Source organism: Miniopterus natalensis, chromosome 7 (assembly GCF_054644295.1).
Source record: "Miniopterus natalensis isolate mMinNat1 chromosome 7, mMinNat1.hap1, whole genome shotgun sequence".
NCBI lineage: Eukaryota > Metazoa > Chordata > Mammalia > Chiroptera > Miniopteridae > Miniopterus > Miniopterus natalensis.
The window spans coordinates 44,982,894-45,005,474 of record NC_142087.1 but is presented as its reverse complement, the minus strand read 5'-3'; the positions used below and the strand labels follow the sequence as shown (position 1 = coordinate 45,005,474).

General features: G+C 40.6%; 1 protein-coding gene across 3 annotated transcripts in view; it reads left to right on the top strand.

Moving 5' to 3' along the window:
• OSBPL1A (oxysterol binding protein like 1A) overlaps window positions 1–22,581 on the top strand; it is a 166,322-nt gene that overhangs the window by 137,681 nt on the left and 6,060 nt on the right. For 2 of the 3 annotated variants that reach the window (XM_016195907.2, XM_016195908.2), the window contains 7 exons: window positions 2,463–2,538; window positions 13,346–13,480; window positions 14,299–14,396; window positions 15,218–15,400; window positions 19,398–19,505; window positions 20,336–20,425; window positions 20,665–20,791. In XM_016195907.2, coding sequence (XP_016051393.2) covers window positions 2,463–2,538; window positions 13,346–13,480; window positions 14,299–14,396; window positions 15,218–15,400; window positions 19,398–19,505; window positions 20,336–20,425; window positions 20,665–20,791 — 817 coding nt within the window. Of the gene's footprint in view, window positions 1–2,462; window positions 2,539–12,565; window positions 12,651–13,345; window positions 13,481–14,298; window positions 14,397–15,217; window positions 15,401–19,397; window positions 19,506–20,335; window positions 20,426–20,664; window positions 20,792–22,581 lie in introns of those variants that run through there. The other variant, XM_087819002.1, reaches the window with a different exon arrangement.

The window sequence follows — 22,581 nt, the reverse complement described above, 5'->3', positions numbered from 1 at the left end:
GCACAGAACAAAGCAAATTCTTTATGAAGGAGATTGTGTATGTTTAAGGGCCTTATAAATTCCAAAGTCCATTCAACAAATACTTAAACTCCTCCTTTGTGTTAGGCATTGTCCTACGCAGCAGGGATACAGCAGTACATGAAACATGAGTTCCCTGGGGCTTGCATACCATTTTGGAGAGCATCCTTAGCAGAAACTCAAGACCCTACAGCATGTCGCATGTTAATCAGTGCTGCGGAGAACACAGCAGGCAGACTCATAGGGAATGCTGCTGCTGCTCCTGGGGTCTTGGGGGTGCTGTTTTTCCTAATACCCCTCGCCCCATCCTCTAATACCCCAAGACCTCTCTCATGCCCACTGTTCCCCAGACCGTTTGTTTCTTTAGTTTTTTCTAGACCGCACATTTCCTTCAGCCATTGCTTGAGTTGTTTTCCAGACGTCTTTGCCTAGCCTCTGGTAAGTCCCCCTAAGTGGGGATGCTGAGGTTTCTCTTTAGAGTGGCATGTGGGCCTGAATCCTGTCTCTCCTCTGACCACTGCAGAGTTGCCCTTGGGAATGTTCTGGCTGCTCTTCTTTTGGCAGCCTGAGCTTGCACCTGCGTTTTTGGCAGCCTCATCAGCCTATTGACTTAGGTTGCGGTCAACAACTCTGAGGTCACTTACTGTACTTCGACTTCTGCATTGTGTATTTGTCCCCTGGGCTGGCACTTCTCTTGCTGCTTTGGATCAGTTTATTGCACGCGAGCATTTGAGCTTGCATCTGTGTGTCCTGCACAGGAAAACAGCGTGGGCTTTGTGCTTTCCCTTTCAAGATCCCTTTCACCTCTGCTTTCTGGTTGTGTTTTAGAATAGATAACTAATGTTGCAGATAATCTGACCTCCTCACAAATGAGTAATTACTACATTTTCATAAATCATCAGTTATGTGCGTAAAAATGAGTATAGGGTATTCTTGGCCTGACAATCTTGTGATGATTTCTAAATTGAGAATAAAAATAAAGCTTGGATGTCTCTTCTGCTTTCTTGCTTCCATAATACTTCTTGCTTTTCTTTCCCTTCTGTTTTTGCCTTTAATCAGAAGAGTAACATATACATTTAATGTAAGCATTTGTTGGGGGGGAACTACAGCCCCTCCGTCAATCTTCACAAAGCTTATTCGGGCTCACAAGTTCCTAGGTCTGTGTTACATTTCTGACTGACTTCCATAGATAGGAGATGGAAAATTTAGTTTATATACCTCTCTCAAACTACATTACACATGCAAATGGTAGATAATGGCCGGGATTCTATCCCTAGGTGCCGTTGCTCATGTCACAGAGATTGATGGCCTTGGATTGGGGGAAATGTGGTTTAAATACCATCTGCGGCCACTTATCTAGCAGATTGCTTAGATGACAAATCTGCCAAATGAGCAGTGTGTGTTCCTAAAAAAGAAAAAGCAATCAGAAGAATTTTACCATGGAGGCTTTTAACAGTATTACTTATTTAAAACCTTAAAATTTTATTAACTTCTATGACTCAGATTCATTCAGTTTATAGACGTTCTTTAGAAGATAATTTTTTTTTTCATATTTTCTGTAATATTTTAGTTATGTGGGTGGATTTCAAATGGCAGCTGGAACCAGCATCCCTTGCCATAACCTAAGGTAACAGAAACTAATGCATTATTATAATGGAGTTTTAGAAAGTTGGTCTGGGCGCCTTTCACGGCTCCCCCTGGTTGTGCGGCTGTTGCAGCCTGTGGAAGGTGGTTGGCTCCCTGCCGGCCATCCCAGCCTTGGGATGCCTGAGCTCAGACTTGCAGCTCATTCAAGCCAGAGACCCTCTGCCTCTGACTGCCACCATCCTGTCTACTCCCAGACTCCTGCGAAGCCTCTGGAAATTCTCCTTCTGTCCAGGTTAATTTGTAAGGGCTTTTCCGCTATATCTGGAGTTGTTAAATTTTGTTCAATGTCATTGTCTTTTGGAAAGTCTAATGAAAGCAATGCAGGGCCTATATTTTTACCTTGGTTTTTATAGTTCGTTTGCATTATCCTGCTTCATTTCTTAAAAAACATTAAACTAGGCTCAGTGATGGCATTTTGTTTACATTATTTGGCACCTGGAGTAAAATTATTTATTTATCAGAATATGGTAGGTGTGTCTTGAACCAAAAAACAGGGTCAGATGTGTCAGCACATGAAAAGACAGCATCTCTCTGAGATGGTCCAAACAGCTGGACTCCAACCGGGGAGACTCCAGGTCATAACCGTACGAAAAACATAGGGTCCATGGATCTGCTGTGAAACTTCTCGGGTCAGAGTAGCAGTGAATGGGGTACAACCCCAGATTGACCCTCTTTTACTCTAAGAGGCACATTTTTAAGGTACATGCATGTATGCCTATGGCTTTCATATTAATAACAACATTTCCTTCCCAATGTCAATGGCATTAAAGTTGAATCTTTCGCTTTTCTTTTTTTAGAACAAGCCTGCCGTCTCCTATGTTTTCCAGAAATGACTTCAGTATCTGGAGCATCCTCAGAAAATGTATTGGAATGGTAAATGAACTATTAATTTTATATATAGCATCAAACAAATATGTATTTCATTGTGTACCCGTTGGAAGGACATCTTAATGTTGTCATAAAAATGACGCCTGGCAATGCTTATGGAAAATTTTGAGAATCAGAAATTGGGAAAAGTCTTATATTGTTTTCCCGACAGAATTTATGCCAGTTAATGTGGCTTTAATGTGACTTTTCACTGTAAGAAAAGACAAAAAGGAAATGATCTTTTCCTATTGTCATTCCACATTTGTATTTCCCCACAGAATTACCCAGAAGTTCTCTGAGAGAGAACAGACTCCCCACAGGGTAGAATGTAATTTCGCATAGACTTCTGTGCACAGAGCACGTTTTTGCACTTTGAATTTGTAAGTGTGGTATATTAGTTATTTGCTTAGTTAGCTGTGCAGGTGGATCTGCTTTGGGGGGGAGGGTAGCAGGTGGCAAGATTTACTATTACATAAATCCTCGGATTCCCTTTAGAATAGTAGTCCACATTCAGCCAGTCAGGCCAGAATTCTGAGTCAGGTTCTCTTAATTCTTCTAGCATGACCTTTGACCAACTAGAATGATGACAATTTAAAAACATGCGAGTTTAAAGAATCTGCCTGCACGTTACCTTTGTAAATTTTGCAATTTAGTGAGCAACTTAGGATGCTCCAGGGCCTTCCTGCACTAAGAAGTATCCTTTCAACCCCGGTGATGTGCCCACTTTGTTATTTTTCTAATGTCCCTGTTCTCTGCTTGGGTAACGTCATTGAGACATCCTAAATGTAATTTACAAGAGCTGATCCCAGGAACATTCATTTTAAACAAATATTTTCTGATCATACTGTGTAGAGAGTAATCCAACTAGAGTCCACAGCTGGATGACTTGGCTACTTCTGTCTGACACCCAGCACAAGTTGCCATAGCTCCCTGAGTAGCATTTCCTCCTGGGTCAAATTAGGAGAAGAATTTGTACCCTAGAGGTGTATTGAGAAAGTAATAAAATAATTTATGTAAAATGTCTGGAATAATCCCTGGTTTACCAGAACACTCAGTATTATTATCAAGAGTTAATCACACCTGAGAATTAGAAGATGTAGGGCTCTCACCCTCTTTCAGTTATATGCAGATTCATCAGGACAAACCAAATGTATATGTTCTTAAATAAGATGTTAATTATACATTTTAGTCTCTTTGGAACTGAAATTTCCAGGACAAAAATTAATACTTATTTTATATTCCTCAGTATTTTCAAAACATTAGTAAGTGTATTCACCATTGTGATCCAGGATCCAAACATGTTTGTGGGCTTAAATTAAAACCAGCTTCACAAAAAAATACTCATCATTATAATGGATGGTATTTTCTATTTTATTAAATTAATGGTGATTCCAATTGATTAAATTGATTTTATGACCTCCTAATGAATGAAACCCACAGTTTCTGTAGAATTGGTACCACATCTGTATGCGGATATTTGGTCATCAGAGTTTGTGTGAAAATTTCACGTGTGGTTTAGTCATTTTGACCATTGTCGAAAGTACTTGCTTGAGTCTGTCTCCTACCATCTGTAATTTCACTGAGTGTCAGAGTTAATGGAGGTGTCATGAGTTTGTTCAGACTAGTAACCAACAGTCTGTCTAGTTTATGTCTAACGCAAGCATCTGTCTAAATGGAGACTAACCATTCTTTTAACAGATGGGAAATTATGTTGGTTTGTACCTGTTATACTTTGACAGGTACTCTATTTTTCTGGAAGGATGGTTTTACCTTTATTTTTAGGTGCAGAACTATTTGTGCAAATAAACACTTATGCTGAGTCATAAAGTAAAGCTAATAAAAGCAAAGCTGTTTGTGTTGAAAGGGTACCACAAAATACTTTGAAACATATGTATAGAACTGACTGAGTAAAATCACAGAGAAAGAGCTGCAGGGCAAATAATATTTTTGGAAAGTATTCTCTGCTGAGGTTTTATAAAGAGACTAATGGTATAGAAGAATATTTATTAATGTGGATTGAAGGGAAATCAGCTAGCCTTCAGAAGTATTGCCCTTTGGGCTTTGTCTGTCATAGGATCCCTTTTTTTTAAAGTAATTTTTGATATAGACCACTCCAGTATCTGCCTTCTTTCATCCCTCCAAAAAAAAAAAAGTAAAAACTTAGAAAATAATGGTACTCATAGTGTTTTTAAAAAAATATATTTTTAATTGATTACAGAAAGAGGGAGAGGGAGAAAGATAGAAACATCAATGATGAGAGCGAATCATCGACCCCCTGCCTCCTGCATGCCCCCTACGGGGGATCGAGCCCGCAACCCAGGCATGTGTCCCGATGGAACCGAACCATGACATGCTGGTTCCTAGGTCGATGCTCAACCCCTGAGCTGTGCCGGTTGGGCAGTACTCATAGTTTTAATTGCACTTCAAAGCGAAGGCATTTTTAAGAATCCTTCGTTGTACTTTCTGTTAGAGTTAACAATCCAAACACTTCACCTCAGGTTCTTTCTGTGTGGGTAAACCTTCATTACAAAGGTGACGTGCACCTTTCAGCTAGCTCTTTCCCTAGCTTCATATTCCTAGTTCCTTAATTTCATAATAAATCTTAACAAGAGTGGAGGGAAGTGGATGCTGAGCCATAGCTTTTCATGACCCCTCTGTGTACGTGAGGAGCGTGTCAGATCACAGTGGAGAGTGAGCGTCTTGCGGGTGAAAGCCTCACAATTCTACCTTGAGCTGGGATCCGGTCCCAGCATTTTCTAGAATTAGTGCCTCTCCTTTATGATGATCTAGTTTGATGGTGTAGTGTCATTATTCAGAATACAGAGCCTTTGAGAACTCGTGACAGATGCTCACCTGCCAGGTACGGGTGAGGTACAGCTCCGTCTCACGGGAGGGGAGTCGGAGCGTCCTCTGCGGCACCCCCTCCAGCCCGGCTCCCGCGGCCCCCCTCCACTGCCACATACATGGGCGATTTGCTTTGCTTTTTCCCAAAAAGAATAGAGAGACCTAGATTTCCAAAACTAAGGACACCCTTCCTTTTTTTCTCCCAGCCTGTTTAGGGCAGGGATGTGTTACCAATTCTTGGATTATATTACATGAAATGAATGCTTTGCATAACTGGAATTCAATCCTAATCTATGATTGAAGCTTTTACCAAACAGATTCCCAGCTCGGAATTAATGCCGATACTGGTTAGTAGTTTGAAACCTTTGCTTCTTCCCTCCTTCCTCCCGCTGTCTTTTCCTGGAGGCTCTGATCTCACAGTCCCGCTGCCCTGTGCTTCCCCGGCTTTCTTCCTCATCGCCCCCATCCTGTTAGGGTTTCTCAGCAGGACTCACCGGAGGTTAGGTCATGTTGGAAACCAGGGCCGGCACCAGCGTGAGACAAAATTTGATTAATTTTTTTTCTTTGAAGGTCTTTTATTGATTACCTTATTATACTTTACTGTCACCATAGTACTTGCACCCAGGGCCAAGCAAGCGCAGACCCTGTGCTTGCTAAATACCGTAGTGTCATTGACTCTAGTGTTGCATCATTAGTGCCATTATGGGAAATAAAAAGGTCTTATGCATTGTAAATATGACTTTTTAAAGTGAAATTGTTACCAGTTTTTTAAAGGTTTCCAGTAGAACCAAGTGCCATAGAAATTTGAATACAAGAGTAAACTGTTCTTTAAAAGTTGAAAAGTTTCAGTTCCATTTGCTCCTTTAACAGATACTTCCATTCGGTATTAGCTATAGAATATTATCCTAACTTAAATTTCTTTCTTCGAAGGTCTTTTATTGATTACCTTATTATACTTTACTATCACCATAGTACATATAAAAATTAAAAATTTTAAATATGTACCCTGTGACCGTAAGACTTTAGTACTAAAAGTTTCTTTGCATCAAGCTATTTACAGATATTAGTATATGAGTGATCAAAATAACAAACATTACAAGATTTATGAAAATATTAAAAGGTAAAATATCATTTGCAAAATGGATTTTTTAAAATTGGGTTTAGTTATCTGAGAATGAATATCACCTATTGCTAAAACGAGATAGGATTTCCAGTAATAATAATGTTCTTATTTAATAGATTGAGGGATTAAAAAAACTTATATTAGTAGACAGATGGGAGTAGGAGTTCTGTGTTTTTGTCTAGAAGTATCATTCAGTTCTTTGACTCCCAACTATATGCCAAAAATCAATGATGTGTTATCAAAGATAATTTTTATGATCCATAAGCTGACAACTTAATTAGGACTCCCCTCAATGTTATTGAAAACAAAAATTTAGAAAACCCTAACTTGCAAAAGGCCTTGTTACCTTCTACTGGAGTAGCAAGCATCTCGGTCTCTAGGAAATGGACCAGGATGGTGCAAGGTATGTTTTTTTTTTCTTTTTATTTAAGTGGTAGATGGGCATTTGTAGAAGGAGAAATGGGGAAAGAGGAACAGCATATCTTCAGTGCAGGTGCATTCTTGGACCTGCCAGTTCTTAGATAAGGGCACATAGGAGGAGCATCTGGACGTCGATTGCCTTGAAGCATCTCTGCCCAGGAATCTGCTGGACAGTGTTTGTGGACCGTGAGTGAATACAGTGTGAAGACTGTGATCCGGTCCAAGCTTCCCGCCAGTGTTTCTGTCATCCTTCCACATTCCCAGCCAGCCGACGGCCAGGCTTTGGTTAAATGCCTCCAGCAAGAGGCTGGCACTACCTCCCAGGAGCTGAAAATACTCAGCTACTAGACAGGGCGAATAGGAAAGGAATATCTTTTCATTTACCTTTTTCCTCATAGTTTTTCTTATCTTTCCTTCCCTGTTTTTGCCACTGGCTACACCAAGGTGCCCATAGTGTGGTTCATTTCACACACAAACACACACCCTTTTCCTGCTCCATAGTCCCTTCGTTTCTGGGTGTGTATCTTCCACTCATACCTTTGTTGAGTTCCCCCTGGGCTGCTCTGTGAGAGCTGAGGGACGGTGGTGTAACCAACAGCAGAAGGTGTGAGGGCAGCAGGCTTTTTCACACTGCTCATCCATGAGTGGTCCCAGGAGGGCTGTCTTGTGATGTCTTAGTGTGACTGCTTTGGACATAATCAGTGGTATTCAGATGGCAAGAACCTCTGGTACAGTGATAAACTAGTTGATGGTAGACATGCTGTGAGGAGGGAGAGGACTGAGCAGCACAGGATGGGAAAGAGACCCTTTGACCTTCTGAGGCCCTGAAAGTAAGAAGGATGACTTTTTACATCCTTAGTAGCTGAGGGACCCTGCCTGCAAGCTGGCTGCAGAGCGGACAGACTTAGCCTAAGACCTAAGTTGAGTTTCTGTTTATAACCCAGATCTTAAATATTTGCACATTTGGGTATTGCAGTGCTAGACTTTACATATATAAAATATTTTTCATTTCTGTTGAGATCAAACTTGGTCTTGCCTTTGGGTTGTTTATATTAGTGCTCAAGTGATGAAGGAGCCTTCTCTCTTTTTTCTTTCCTTTTTTGTCTTCTCAGTTTATCAGCTGATGAGCAGTCGCAATTAAGGGTTTCTTCAGTTTCATCATTGGTTGCTATTAATTTGCATGGATAAATTTAAACTTTGCTTTTAGCTGGGTCACAAGGTAGAATTGCTTGGCATAAATATTTAATTTTCCAGCTGCCTGAAGCTCTCAGTGATAAAAGTATTCTAGCTAATGTTTCTTCCTGAAACTTGACCTTCATAATGTGCATTGTTGCTTTTCCTATTTGAAATATACACAATACTAAGTAGTTGTACACAATATCTAGTGATTGCATTATCAAACTTTATTGTATTAGAAATTTTTTAAAAAATGGTGTCTCCATGAATTTCCAGGAGAGAATGAAATATGTAGTTGGTTTCATTGACCTTTTCATTACATATCCAGGGAACTGTAGATTTTAAAAGTTAAAATAATTGTAAAGATTATTTAAAAATAATTACAGACTAATAAGGGAAATAAGATTGCAAGTCCATTGTTATCTTTTATTTTTTTAAAAATATATCTTTATTGATTTCAGAGAGAGGAAAGGAGATGGAGAGAGAGAAACATCAATGATGAGAGAGTCATTGATCGGCTGCCTCCTGCATGCCCCGACTAGGGATCGAGTCCACAACCTGGACATGTGCCCTGACCGGGAATTGAACCCCAATCGCCTGGATCTTAGGTCGATGCTCAACCGCTGAGCCACGCCCAGCCGGGCCATTGTTATCTTTCAAACTAGCAGGTTATACTCTCCTGAGAGGTCGAGGTGGTTTTTTGGCAGTTTGGATTTATGTTCACATGTTCTCTCAGGTCTTTTTCTTTCCCTTCTACTCCCTCCATTATTTTGCCCAGATGTTTGCCATTACATTTCCCTGAAGGCTCACATTCTGAGTTACTAAAACATATAGGGAGGTGTTTAAATTATTCTAGATTTCAAAATTGGATTTAAAAAACCTTTTAGAATTTTAGGAGCTTTCCAAATGATTAAAAATAATCTGCCCGTTGAAGTGATGATCAAACCATGTCCTTCATGTCTTGATCTCCAGAGTTTATACCACACTCTTTTCTTTTTTCTTTTTTTCTTTTTTTAATATGTTTTTATTGATTTCACAGAGAGGAAGGGAGAGGGAGAAACATCAATGATGAGAGAGAGTCATTGATTGGCTGCCTCCTGCACATTTCCTACTGGGAATTGAACCCGAAACTGGGACATGTGTCCTGACCAGGAATTGAACCATGACCTCCAGGTTCGTAGGTCAACACTCAACCACTGAGCCACACCAGCAGGGTTATACTACACTCTTCATTGCCTTGCTAACTCATGTGACATCTAGCCAACTGGTGTTGAACATCCAGTGGCTAGTCGACACTTTCCTCTCCCATTCTGCTTTTATCCTATATTTCTCCAGGGAAATATATGTGAAAAAAGAGCAACATACAGAGATGCTTTAGAGTTGAAAGATTAAGTCCCCAGGCCAGGATTCCTATCTGATCCCCCATAATTAGGGAAAGGTTAAAAGCCATGTCACCTCCAACACATTTCTCATTCCCTCAGTGAATGTTTTATGGTCCTTATACTATTTTTTAGGAAAGAAATCCAGAATCAAATTTGTAGGTGAAGTTCTTCATTTCTTTAATGAATAAATCCTTTATGTTTCTTTAAACCTCACCCTGCTATTGTGCACAGCAAAGTGAAATGCAGAATACAAGAGAGCTGAGCCAGAGGCAGCAGAGTTGGTGTCACATACTGCTCAAGAGGTGGACTCAAGTCATCACTGCAGTGAGCTGTGGTCTAGGTGATTGAATAGGACAGCCAGCCAGCCAGGGGTCAGAACCTTGCCAGCAGGACCTGCAGCGACCCCTGCTGGCTGGGGCTCCAGGAGGAGGCGCCGTCCTTTCCATCACTCCTTTTCCCTCACCCAGAGCTTGAAAGCCAGGCCTGTGAGTAGTTTCTTTATAGCTCAGCTGCCCAGCGACGGGGCGAAGCACCCCAACCTTCAACGCCTCTTTGCCTCCATGCGGTCTTGGAGAACTTGGCACTCTTGCACGTATTATTAATAATGATGATGATGATAGGTAACTTTTATTGCTCACTTAACATATGCCTGGCACTATTCTAAGTTTTTATATGAATTACTCTAATCATTACAAACCCTGGGAGGTACGTAATGAAACAAGCAGTACGCAGCAAGGGGCATTCGATCTCCGAGGAGGAGTGGGCAGGAGCGGGGTGAGGGGGTCAATGGGGGGAAAAACGGGGACATCTGTAATACTTTCAACAGTAAAGATAAATTTTTTAATAATGTGGCAAAATACATATGATGTAAAATTTGCTATCTCACCTATGTTTTAAATGTACAGTTCAGTGGCATTAAATACATTGGCACTGTTGGGCTGCCATCGCCACCATCCTCGCACAGAAGGCTTTTCAGTCTTGCAGAATGGAGTCTGTTCCCATTAACCGCTAAGGCCCGTTCCCTCCGCCCTGGCTACCGCCATTCCGCTTTCTGTTCACAACTTAGTCTCTTAACCCTAACGCTTTGCTGTCCCTGGAACTTAGGACTGGCCTGGCCCGAGCATCCCTTGTTGGTCCGCTTTTCCTCCCGTGCGCCCTGTGATTAGCGTGATGTCAGTGTGTGCTGTAAGGCCGCCCGCCCCTCCCTCCTACGGGGTTGAAAGTATTAGGCTTCAGATTAATAGCTCTTGTTTTACCCCTGATTGGAAGGTCAATAGATGTCTCTTTAGGGAATTTGGAAAATACAAAAAAACATAAAGAAGATAGTTAAGATTACCTATCCTGCCAACTCCAAAAGACAACAGCTGTTAACTTTTTGGTGCTTTGACCTTCTAATATTTGTTCTCATACCTATAAATCATGCTTTTTATAAAAGTAGAGTATTTTTGAACATGTTGCTTTGTAACCTACTTTTTTCACATTTCACCACGTGAGCTATTGTGAATCATTAAACAAGAGGTTTTGATTTCGGGGAACTTGCATGCCAGTGGAGAGGTAGGAAGTGCAGCACCCTGTGACCAACGCGTGACTGGGAGTAAACCCTGGAAGGGCGCCCCGCCCTGTGCTCGGCTCTCCCTGAGGGGAGGGGATGCGGGCGGTAATGCAGGGATTATGCCCCCCTTCAGGAATTGTATTACAGTATAATTAGTTAGCATGATGATAAGCTGGTTAATGCTCATGACGAAACAGCAGGTAATACAATCTAATGCATGATCACATGCTCAGTTGTGAGCAGATTCTTGTACTCCGGGAGTTGGAAGAGGCAAGATGTCGGTGGAATAGTGGTGCAGTGAACATGGGAGTACAGATATTTCCTTGAGATACGATAATGGTTTCATTTCATTTTGACATATACCCAAAAGTGGGATTGTTTTTTAAACATTTTTCGAGGAGCCTTCACATTGTCTCTCATCGTGGCTGCATTAATTTACATTCCCACCAGCAGTGCGCAGGGGTTCCCTTGTCTTTTTGACAATAGCGATCCTCAAAAGTGCGAGGTGGTATCTCACTGTGGTTTGCGTTTCCCTGATAATTAGTAATGTTGAGCATCTTTTTATGTACTTCTGTATGCCTCTGAAAAAACGTCTTCTATTCAGTTTCTCCATCAGTTTTTTAATTGGGGTTATTTGTTTTTCTGATACTGAGTTGTATGTGTTCTTTATATAGTTTTTGACACTACCTTGTTATCAGACATACGATTTACAAGTACTTTTTCCCATTCAGTAGGTTGCCTTTTCATTTTGTTAATGATTTCCTTTGCTGTGCACAAGATTTTTGTTTGATGTAGTCTCACCAGTTTGTTTTCTATTTTGTTGCCTTCATTTTTGGTCTCAAATGAGAAAGCCAGCAGTGAAGCTCAGTCTGGCTCTGTGGTCTCACCATCACCCTATCCAGCGATTACAAAGAATTGGACAGACTCAGTGATCCACCTTACGTGTGTGTAAGAACTCAACACAGTAAAGGTGGTGACAGGAGCAAGTCATGGGTCAATACAGAGCGGATCCCGTGCATTATAAAAATCAATAATATATATGTGTATACACACATGTGTGTAAACACACAGCAATGTATCCCAAATGTTGATGGTGTTTTGTCTCCGGGGAGAGGAGCATTTTCATGTTTTTACTTCTGTATTATTAAATTTTACACTGAGAGTTATGTATTACACTATTGAATTTTAAAAAAATAAGTCCCAGTTTTTTCCACTTGGCCCTAACAGTGAGTTTCTGGATTTAATGAGATCTTAGGGTGTATATAGTCGAGCCTTCTTTATCTCTTTATAGATCCCTATCCTGCCTTGTCTTCTCAGTGTGACTTCAGTAAACCTACCATTTGTTTTAATCAGGTTGAGTTGCTACATGTCTGTCTGTATTCTGGGATATTTTATAGTAACAAATGAGTTGTTGTGTTTTTAATGTGCTCTGGTTCTAGTTTTGTGAAGGTTGCATTATTTTTAATTGTGCAGATCTGTAACAATGTGGACGTGGAAGGGGAAAACATCAGAGCTGAGACAGTGTCATTCAAATGGTCACCTTGCAGTGCTCACCTGACCATTTGTCTTTAGTCAGCAGGCTTCATGGAAGACCTAATTCCCAAGGGAAAGGGAAATAAGGGTAGGTGGAAGGTTGGGAAGATACCAGAAATTTCCTGAGAATACCAAGATAAGTTTGTTACCTAATGAAATGTTTTAAAGGACCCCATGGTGCTTGCTGGCAACATGTAGTCCACAGGTTGTAATTCAGGTCAGAGAACCCCCACCCAATTATTTAATTATTTCTGGAAGTCTACTGTGATTGTATAATTCTGGCAGGCAGAAATTAAAACCTATTCTGTAAAATACACAATAGCCTTCTAGTACCCTAGTCCACAATGTATAGCAGATTGGCGTGCTCAGGAAACTTCAGTGTTAGTCAAAAATAGTCTGAAATTTATTTTGGAAAATTATTCACCAGAAATGGTGGGTGTGGTTAATCCTTAGTCCACTATGAAGATCTTTGCTTTTTTGTGCCCATCACCTTTACAGCCCATTTCCTACTTCTGATCTAAAGCAGACTTCTTAGTAGCCATCATCTCATGCTCACCACTAGATTGTGAGCTCCTCGGGTGATCTTTGTACTTCCTTCAAGATCTAGAACAATATACTCCAGACTGTTAGGTGCTCTGGAAAGACTAGTAAAACTGAACTGATATTAAATTTCATGAGTTGCTCTTTTCTGTTACGTCCTTTCCAGGATTATGTTATGCAGAGACAACAGCAGTTAAGTTTGCTGTGTGTATAGGCCATAACTGTTTCCTTTCTGTTAAATAGGAACTATCCAAGATTACGATGCCAGTGATATTTAATGAGCCTTTGAGCTTCCTGCAGCGACTCACTGAATACATGGAGCACACATACCTCATCCACAAGGCCAGTTCACTTTCTGACCCTGTGGAAAGGATGCAGGTATGTGTAAAGCAAGCACTGCACAAGGTTTAAGCCTTACAGACTTTTCTGCCACTCCTGCCCTCCCAGTCCCCCACCCCAGACACACTGACACAAATAATGTTGAGTCCAGTATGAGACTGGGAAATGTTGTTAAAACAGAGTCAGCGTGTTTGGAGTGTCCTCTGCATTCCGCGTTTCCTAGAAGGAATCAACACACATAAATACGTACATTTATGCTTATGTATGTATATAAACATGCACACTCTGCTATAGGTTAAAACAAAAGGCAACAAGGAATCGCACTCTTTAATTTTCTTTTGAATAGAAGATGTTTATGTGATGTATGGGGGGACTAGGGTCCTGCATACAGGCAGAGCACAGTAGCCACATTGTTCTGCTTCAGACAGAGCAAGAACATTCTAAGTGGAATCTTTCTGTTCTTTCACTTCATATAAAATCAGCTTTTTCCAACCTCATTGGGCTTGACACCAATTTGTTTAGTTTTATCTTTTCTCCCCTACTCTAAACGTGTTGTGCTTTGTAGAAATTTTGAAGGAATTAAAAGTAATTTGGGATTTGAGAGTTTTTTAAATGTTCCGGTAGTCCCTTTAGGCTGTTATAAACAGCACAATTGGGAATGACACTACAGGGAGAGACTTGGAGTGATTTTCATTCTGAATATCCATCTTTGCATATGAGGTGGCTAGAGCCATATAAAAATTCAAAGTAATTAAACTCCTCAAAATAGTTTTATAAATTACAGTCTTAAGCAGAACTTCAGTTCCTGAAAATGAGCAGACTGGGCTATTTTTAACTCCTACCGCTCTGTCCCACAGTGTGTGGCTGCCTTCGCTGTGTCTGCTGTGGCCTCTCAGTGGGAACGCACTGGGAAGCCCTTCAACCCGCTGCTGGGGGAGACTTACGAGTTAGTGCGGTAAGAGCTTCACTCTATTCCAGACGAGTAGGTGAATTTGCCACATTTATATAGCTTTTAAAATGAAAGAGAAAAATATATATTTTGAGCATCAGTGATTTTGTATGACTGGAGCAAGTGAATAATTTTGATGTTTGTTTTTCTGATGCTTATTATTTTAGAGACTATGTTAAAAATATTGGGACATACAAAAAATATGCCATTATAAAAAGTAATTAGGGGATTTCATTATTCCTGATCATGTGGGAGTATTGTCCTATTCTTCTTATGTAGATCATAAGACATGGTTGGGGTTTTTATAATCATATAAAATGTATTAGTATAAATTTATTCTGTTGGCAGAAAGGCAGTGAGTGCACCTGCACCTGCAGGTGTTTGCTTGTTGAAGCTTGTTTGCACACAATTAGGGAATTCATTTGGCTTTAGTTTTTCCGAATATTCCTCTTCTCTGCACAGGTTTTGTTCTCATTTAATCCCTAGATATTTGGAAGTGCACACATCATATTCCTCTATCTTAATATAAATGGAATGATAACTTTTACATTTATATGGCTAATATTATCAATTTGTGCAGCTCACCCAAAACCATGTGGGTGTTCTTTATTTTCATATGTTAAAATAGCTAGAATTATAACAACATTGGATTTAGTAGTTTGGGTTGCATTTGTACAGTTAATAATATGTTAAGTTGTTCTTTCATCAGGATAATAAAGAATTGTTTATTTTGTCAAACTTGTTTAATATTTTTTGACTGAAATGACAGTAATGTACACATTCCATGAGAAGAATTAATTACAGTGTTACTTTTTTTTCATTTTAAGGGATGACCTTGGTTTCAGGCTCATCTCCGAGCAGGTCAGCCATCACCCACCCATTAGCGCATTCCACGCCGAAGGACTGAACAATGATTTCATCTTTCATGGTTCAATCTACCCCAAACTGAAGTTCTGGGGGAAGAGTGTAGAAGCAGAACCCAAAGGAACCATCACCTTGGAGCTTCTTGAGTAAGTTGGAATCAAGCCATTTGTATATACATTTACACAGAAGTGCATACAGTTGCACACAGACCTGATCGTCTTCAAAAGCTGGAGATAAAGAAACAGCTTTTATGAAGTATCAGTTATCTACCTGCATGTCAAAAAATTTGAGGAACGTGGTAAGCCATTGTTAATCAGGGCATATTTTAAAAGTTTAACTTGATGTTTGACTATGGTGTTTGGGCCTATTTTAAGATAGAATGGAGTTAATCACTTTATGGCAGCTCTTATGAAACAAGCTTTCTGTATATCATGGCAATAATGTTTTGTTTAACCAACTTTCAAAATGAATTCCCTTTGTGAACTGTTGAAATAACAATTGTGTGGCATATCTTAGACATTAGGTAAGTTGGATGTTCTCTTCTTCCCAATGGGAAAAAAAGATTAGCTTTAAAATCAAAGGTAGTTTCAGTTCTAGTTAGGCTAGAATATGCCCACTTGAGCCTGTTTTTCCTACTGATTACTAAAGACCTGGACAGAAGACATACAGCAACTATCTGAGGATTCAGAAAAGTGAATGAAAGCTGGTCAGTTAGGAAGAGAAATAAAAACCCAAGACCAATATGGCAGAGACTATCTTGGTTTTATTTCCCCTCCCCCCCAATATCTCCTGGTTTAGAGTCAGAGGAACCCAGATCCCAAAACTGGGCAGTGGAGGCAGGTGGAAAAAGTTCCAGGAGAAACCCTTTCTTTCTGGTTAGAAGACCTGGAAAGATACCTTTGTAGAAGATAGAGAATGGAGAAAATCCTTTTTATTTTTCTCTCCCTGCCTTGCCCCCAAGCAAACTCTAGGGCTCCAGACTGTAGCAGTGGTGGCCGCAACACCCACACAAGTACCTGACACTCAGAAAAGTCTTCCTTCTTGGACAGAGGAACTGGATAAAGGGGCCTCTGTGGTCCAAGGAGTGAGAGGAGAATCCCTGTTACTTTTTCCCCTCTCTCTCTCTTCTCACCTCTTTGCCCCAGAGGAAGACCTAGTTGTGGAAAGTGCAAGACAGAGCAGAGGGGCTAAAACCCCAGCTTGCTAGCCAAAGACCAGAGATAAACCCCTCTGGTATCTGAGAGTGTGGGGAAAATCACAGAGAGCAGCGAGCTCAAGAACGGGACCCCGTGAAGCTCTGTATGAATCCGTAAGATCATCCTCACACTCATGCATTGAAATGACGCAAAATGGGACACCAAAGGCCTTGAGATCTGAACTGCTGTGTGGACCAGTGCCCACGTCCCCAAACGACTATTAAGGGGTGGATCTGAATAGCACTTAAAAGGGCTTTGAAAATTAAGCTGACACTAGAATCAGAGGCCACAGAAAGTGGGTCAGGACTTACAGCCTGAAACTACACTAATTGCCTACTAAAACAAAACAACATTCTCCAGAATATTTTAAGAGGACCCAGAGTATTGTAATATTCACATGGCCAGAGTACTATCCAAAATACTCATCGTGCAAGGGAACCAGAAAATCTCAGCAACTCACAAGGGAAACACAGTCAATAGACTCTCAACCCCAGGGTGACTCAGATACTGAAATTTGTATCAAAAACTTTAAAGCAGCTATTATAACTATGTTCCATGAACTAAAGATGAAGACTCTTAAAATGAAAAGAATATTCTAGCAAAGAAGTAGAAAGCATTTCTGGAAATTTTTGTATTAAAAAGTACAGTAACAAATACAGTAACTAGGATAGGCTCCATAGCAGAATGAAGATGATGAAACGTATAGGGTCTGTATGCTGAACACTACAAAATCCTGATGGAAGTAATCGAAGACTGTCTGAGTAATGGAGAGACATGCTGTGTCTCAATATATTGGGACCCCTCAATATAGATAATATGTTCCCCCATAATTGATTCATAAGCAGTCTTTATTAACACAATCCAAATAAAAGTCCCAGGGTGATTTTTGATAGATACAGAGACGCTGATTTTAAAGTTTATATGGAAAGGCAAACGAAATAGAACAGCCAAAACAGTTTTTGAAAGAACAGAACTGCCTGGCCCGGTGTGGCTCAGCGGTTGAGCATCAACCTAGCATCCAGGAGATGGCAGTTTGATTCCCGGTCAGGGCACATGCCCGGGTTGCGGGCTCGATCCCCAGTTGGGGGCGTGCAGGAGGCAGCTGATCAGTGACGACTGTCATCATTGATGTTTCTCTCTCTCCCTTCCTCTCTCTGAAATCAATAAAGAGATATTTAAAAAACAAAACAAAACAGAACTAACAGACTTCCACTTCCCAATTTTAAGACTTAACTCTAAAGGTATTGTAATCTAGACAGTGTGTTACTGGTAAAAGGATGGACACATAAGCCAATGGAACAGTGAAGAGAGTCTAGAAATTAACCCACAGAAATATGCTCAATTGATTTTTAACAGAGGTGCAAAATCAATTCAGCGAAGGATAGTTCTTTCCACGAATGGTGTGGGAACAGTTGGGTATCCATATATTAAAAATTAACCTCAACTTACGTCTCACACCTTATATAAAAAGCAACTCAAAATAGATCATAGGCTAAAATAAAATGTACAACTGTAAAGCTTTTGGAAGAAACCTTAGAAGAAAATCCTTATGGCCTTAGACTTGTCAAAAATATCTTAGGATGTAATACCAAAGCACAATCCAGAAAAGACAAAATTGGTAAATTAGACTTTATCCTAATGAAAAACTCACTCCGTGAAAGACACTGTTCAGAGGATGAAGAGACAAACTATAGACGGGCAAAAGTTATTTGCAAATCATGTATCCAACAAAGGACTTTTAAGCAGAATAAGGAACTTTCAAAAGTCAACAATAAGAAGAGAAACAGCAGAATAAGAAATTGAGAAAAAATGAACAGATAATTCACCAAAAGAGAGACATGGATGGCAGTGCAAGAAGGGATGCTCAGTAGCATTAGTCATTAGAGAAATACGGGAACTCACAGTGAGATACCACTGCACAATAGGATGGCTAAAATAAAAAGAATTTTTTTAAAATGACAATACAAAATGTTGGCAAGGATACAGAGCAACTAGAACTCTTATATGTTGTTGGTGGGAATATAAAATGGTTGAGCCACTCTGGAGAACAGTTGGCAGTTTCTTATAAAGTTAACCATGTGTTTACCACATGGCTCACCAGTTCCACTCAGGTGTTTACTCTAGAGAAGTGAAAACTTATATTCTCACATAAACCTGTACACAGATATTTCTGGTATTATTTATTCATAGTCACCAAAAACTGAAAGCAACCCAAATGCCCTTCGATGAGTGAATGATTAAGCCAGATAGTGAAGTACTACTCAGAAATATGAAGAAAAAACTATTGATACATAAAATTTAAAATGCATTATAAAAATTGAAGATGCTAATCTCAAAAGGTTACTTAGTGTGTCATCCTACTTAGATGATGTCCTGGACATGTAAATTGGAGCTTATTGCCCTGACTGGGTGGCTTAGTCAGTTGGAGTGTCATCCCCTATACCAGAAAGGTTGCGGGTTTGATTCCTGGTCATGTCCTGTGCAGGAGGCAACCGACTGATGTTTCTCTTTCATATCAGTGTTTCTCTGTCTCTCCCTTCCTCTCTCTTTACTTATTCACATACATGAGTTTTTCCCTTTGATGAGCTGGAGGGTACTTTCTTTGGAAAGTGCTAAATAATAGGCCTTCATTTTTATTTTCTACCTCTAATTTTATTTTTTAATATGTTTTCACCTAACTTGAATGCCTTAAATGGTTATATATGTAATTTATTTGGAGTTTGGTGGAAGTGTACAGTACATTTTTTTCCTTAAGCTTTTGCATCTTTTTAAGGAACAATAAAAGTGGTCAGACGATCCCTGTTGTACTGGGAGTTAACACCAACACAGCCGAGTTATCCCCACTACTATGATTTGTTATCCTCAGTTAATGGCATTTGAGACAGAAGCACTTTATAAGCACTTCTTGCTTGTTTTTCTGGGTATTGGTTTTATTTTTGTTTTTTAGACACAATGAAGCATATACATGGACAAATCCTACCTGCTGTGTACATAATATCATCGTGGGTAAACTCTGGATTGAGCAGTACGGCAATATGGAAATCACAAACCACAAGTAAGACGCTTTAGGGTACTTATATTTCCCTTCAGTTGTCATCATTCAGTATTGATGGATTTCATTTTAAAAAAATACACAAAACTCTAGATAAATTCAAAACAGGCGGTACAACTATTAAATGAATAGAAGCCCATTCACTTAATAAACAGTCCATTAAAGTTTCTGATTAGTGAAGACGAGGTGAACCCTGAGCTTCCCCAGCCTCTGTGAATCTTAATTCCAGCCTCCGCTTGTTTTGCTTATATTGTTTAGTAGTTTGTATTATTCACATGGGAGTGGGGCTGGAGGAATAGAAAAGTATAAAAGAGTTGGGTTCAAAACCTACTTTGTGACCTTATACAAGAGTCTTGGTCAGCTTAGACTGTTATAACAATACCACAGACTGGCTTAAACAGGGGGAGTGTACTTCTCACAGTTCTGGAGGCTGGGAAATCCTAGATCAGTGGGCCAGCAGGTTTGATGTCTGATGAAGCCCTCCTCCTGGCTTGCAGATGGCCACCTTCTCATATCTTCACACGGCAGAGAGAGAGCGATCATCTCTCATGGCTCTTCTTTTAAGGGCACTTATCCTGTTCTTGAGGGTTCCACCCTCATGACCTAATAACCTCCAAATACCATCACATTGGGGTTCTGGCTTCAAAATATGAAGTTGAGGGTGACACAGATATCATTTCATAGCAGTAAGTTACTTATTTGTTATGACTTGCTTACCTTTTCCTTATGGTGGGTCCACTAGCAAACTGCTGCTAGAAAAGTTATCACAGTCATTATTCTTGAATGCCTCTTCCATGTTGAATGGTAACCTGAGCTTCATTTCTCCTCCTTAGGACTGGGGACAAATGTGTGTTGAATTTCAAGCCATGTGGCCTTTTTGGTAAGGAATTACACAAAGTTGAAGGCTACATTCAAGATAAAAGGTAAAGTGTCCATTTTAAATGTTGAATAGTATAGGTGTTGTTCACTAAATAAAATGTCAGTATCAGAATCTGCTGCCATAACCTAGGAAACAAACATTTCAGTAAGTTGAAAAAGCTTTCTTCTACAAGGCAGTATCTATTTTTTTAAAGAATCTGATTCATAAGCATCTTTATAATAACACTGAGTTATAGCTAAGCACTGGTTCGGTTGTTGGCTAAACATCAGTTTCTCTTGACAGCAAGAAGAAGCTCTGTGCCCTCTATGGGAAGTGGACTGAATGTTTATATAGTGTCGACCCTGCCACTTTTGATGCTTTCAAAAAAAATGATAAGAAAAATACTGAAGAGAAGAAGAACAGCAAACAGGTGAACTTCCCGTAAGGTGGTATCGAAGGAATCGTTAATCCTTTGGGAGGTGGCCTGTTACTGGGTCACAATTTGACCTTATTTATTCTTCTTGCATGTAATCTTTCTCCTAGAATCTTTTTTTAATTTAAGTATAACTGACATATATCCTTGAATCTTTTAAAGATCATCTGCCTTGGTAGCGAATGTTTGACAGTCGTATATAGAGATGGATCTGTCACTTCTGTAACTGGGCTGTTGTTCGTGGGGCTTTGATTGAACTCACGTAGCTTTGGAAAGTTGGAGTCCCTCTTAGTGACTCAGATTTTCTCTCTCTCCTGTTTATGGGCATTAGAAGTTGAGATCCTTGAATATTTAAAATTCCCTCCAAAATTCTCTCCTACATTTTCCTGCTTATTAGCATTTTTGCTGCCCTCTCCCTTATCTCTAAATCACTGAAGCTAAAACCTAGGGCGTCATTCCTGGAGGGCTGGCCTTCTGTTATTAAACTTTCTTTCTTGTGGGACAGTTAATGTCCTGGTAGATTTTCCCACATGTGAGGCACGCATCTTCCTGTTGCAGGGCCCTAAGGAGGCTCGAATGTCCAGGCAGGAGAGCTGAGAGCTAAAGCAAGATCGCACCTGTTGGGACAGGAAATATTTGAGGACTGATCACTTTTGAGTGGCTGGCATCGTGGTTCAGAGCACAAGCTCTGGGTTAGAATCCTGTTTCCAGTTATATGTGGTGCAACCTTACCCAGACCTGGCACCTCCTCTCTGCTCCAGTGCCTTCATTTGTAAAATGGGGATAAGAATAGGACCTACTTGGCAAATGAGATGATAAATATAAAGGGCTCTGACAAGGACCTGCTCCTTGTAAAGATGACTGCAGCCCTTTCTGCTGGAAGCATGTCCGCCGACTGGCAGCTGAGCATCATCTGAGCGCTCGCAGGCTCCCCGGCTCCCCTCAGACCTCCCACCGCAGTCTCTGGGGCTCTTCCTGCAATTCTTCTGCATGTGAAAGTTTAAGAAACCCTAATCTTCCTCGAACACAAAGGTGGATTTATGAGTAACTTCCTTTATAAATTGAGCTAGCTGTGGTCCTGAGGTGAAAGGAGTTTTATTAAGAGACCCTGAGAGCAGACTGCTTTCCTGTTGCTTTGGCCTTTTGCTTGCTTCTCCCACCCCCTTCATCCCTGCACAATTCTGCCTCCCACCTCACATCCACATTTCCCGCCTGCTTTTCCTTCCCTCGGGAGGTGCCCTCACCCCTCCCGGCGGCTGTTAGAACCGCTGGGGCAGGAGGGGGGCATGTTCCAGGGTCCTAGGAGCCCTGACACCGACTCCTTGGCAGCAGCTCAGCCAGTAGGCAGCAACTGGGCAAATACAGCCTCACCAACACACCTGTCGTCAGCCCTCCTTTTACAGAGGCGGGTGGGGGACAGAAAGGGACATTGGCGGAATTCCACAAAAGCTCCCCCACGTCCCATAAATCCCTGGTCAGTCTTTGTGGAAAAGTGGCCTTATCCCCTTGGAGAGAGGCTATCCTGACACATTCACTCCTCGTCTTGTCTCCTTCCTGTGTGCATCTGGCTACCGTAGATTTCTGATGTTCCTGACATGTCAGAGGCCATGGGGGGATCGTTAGCATCGATGTTGTCACCCCCTCGCTGTTTTAAACTGTATATTCCCCGAAAATGTCTCACCCAGCAGTAGTTCTAGATTTGGTAGCTGTGACATTGGGAATATTAACCTTCCAAGGTTCTAAATTCTTTATAAATTCTTATAAAACTGTGGTGGTAATATAGCCTC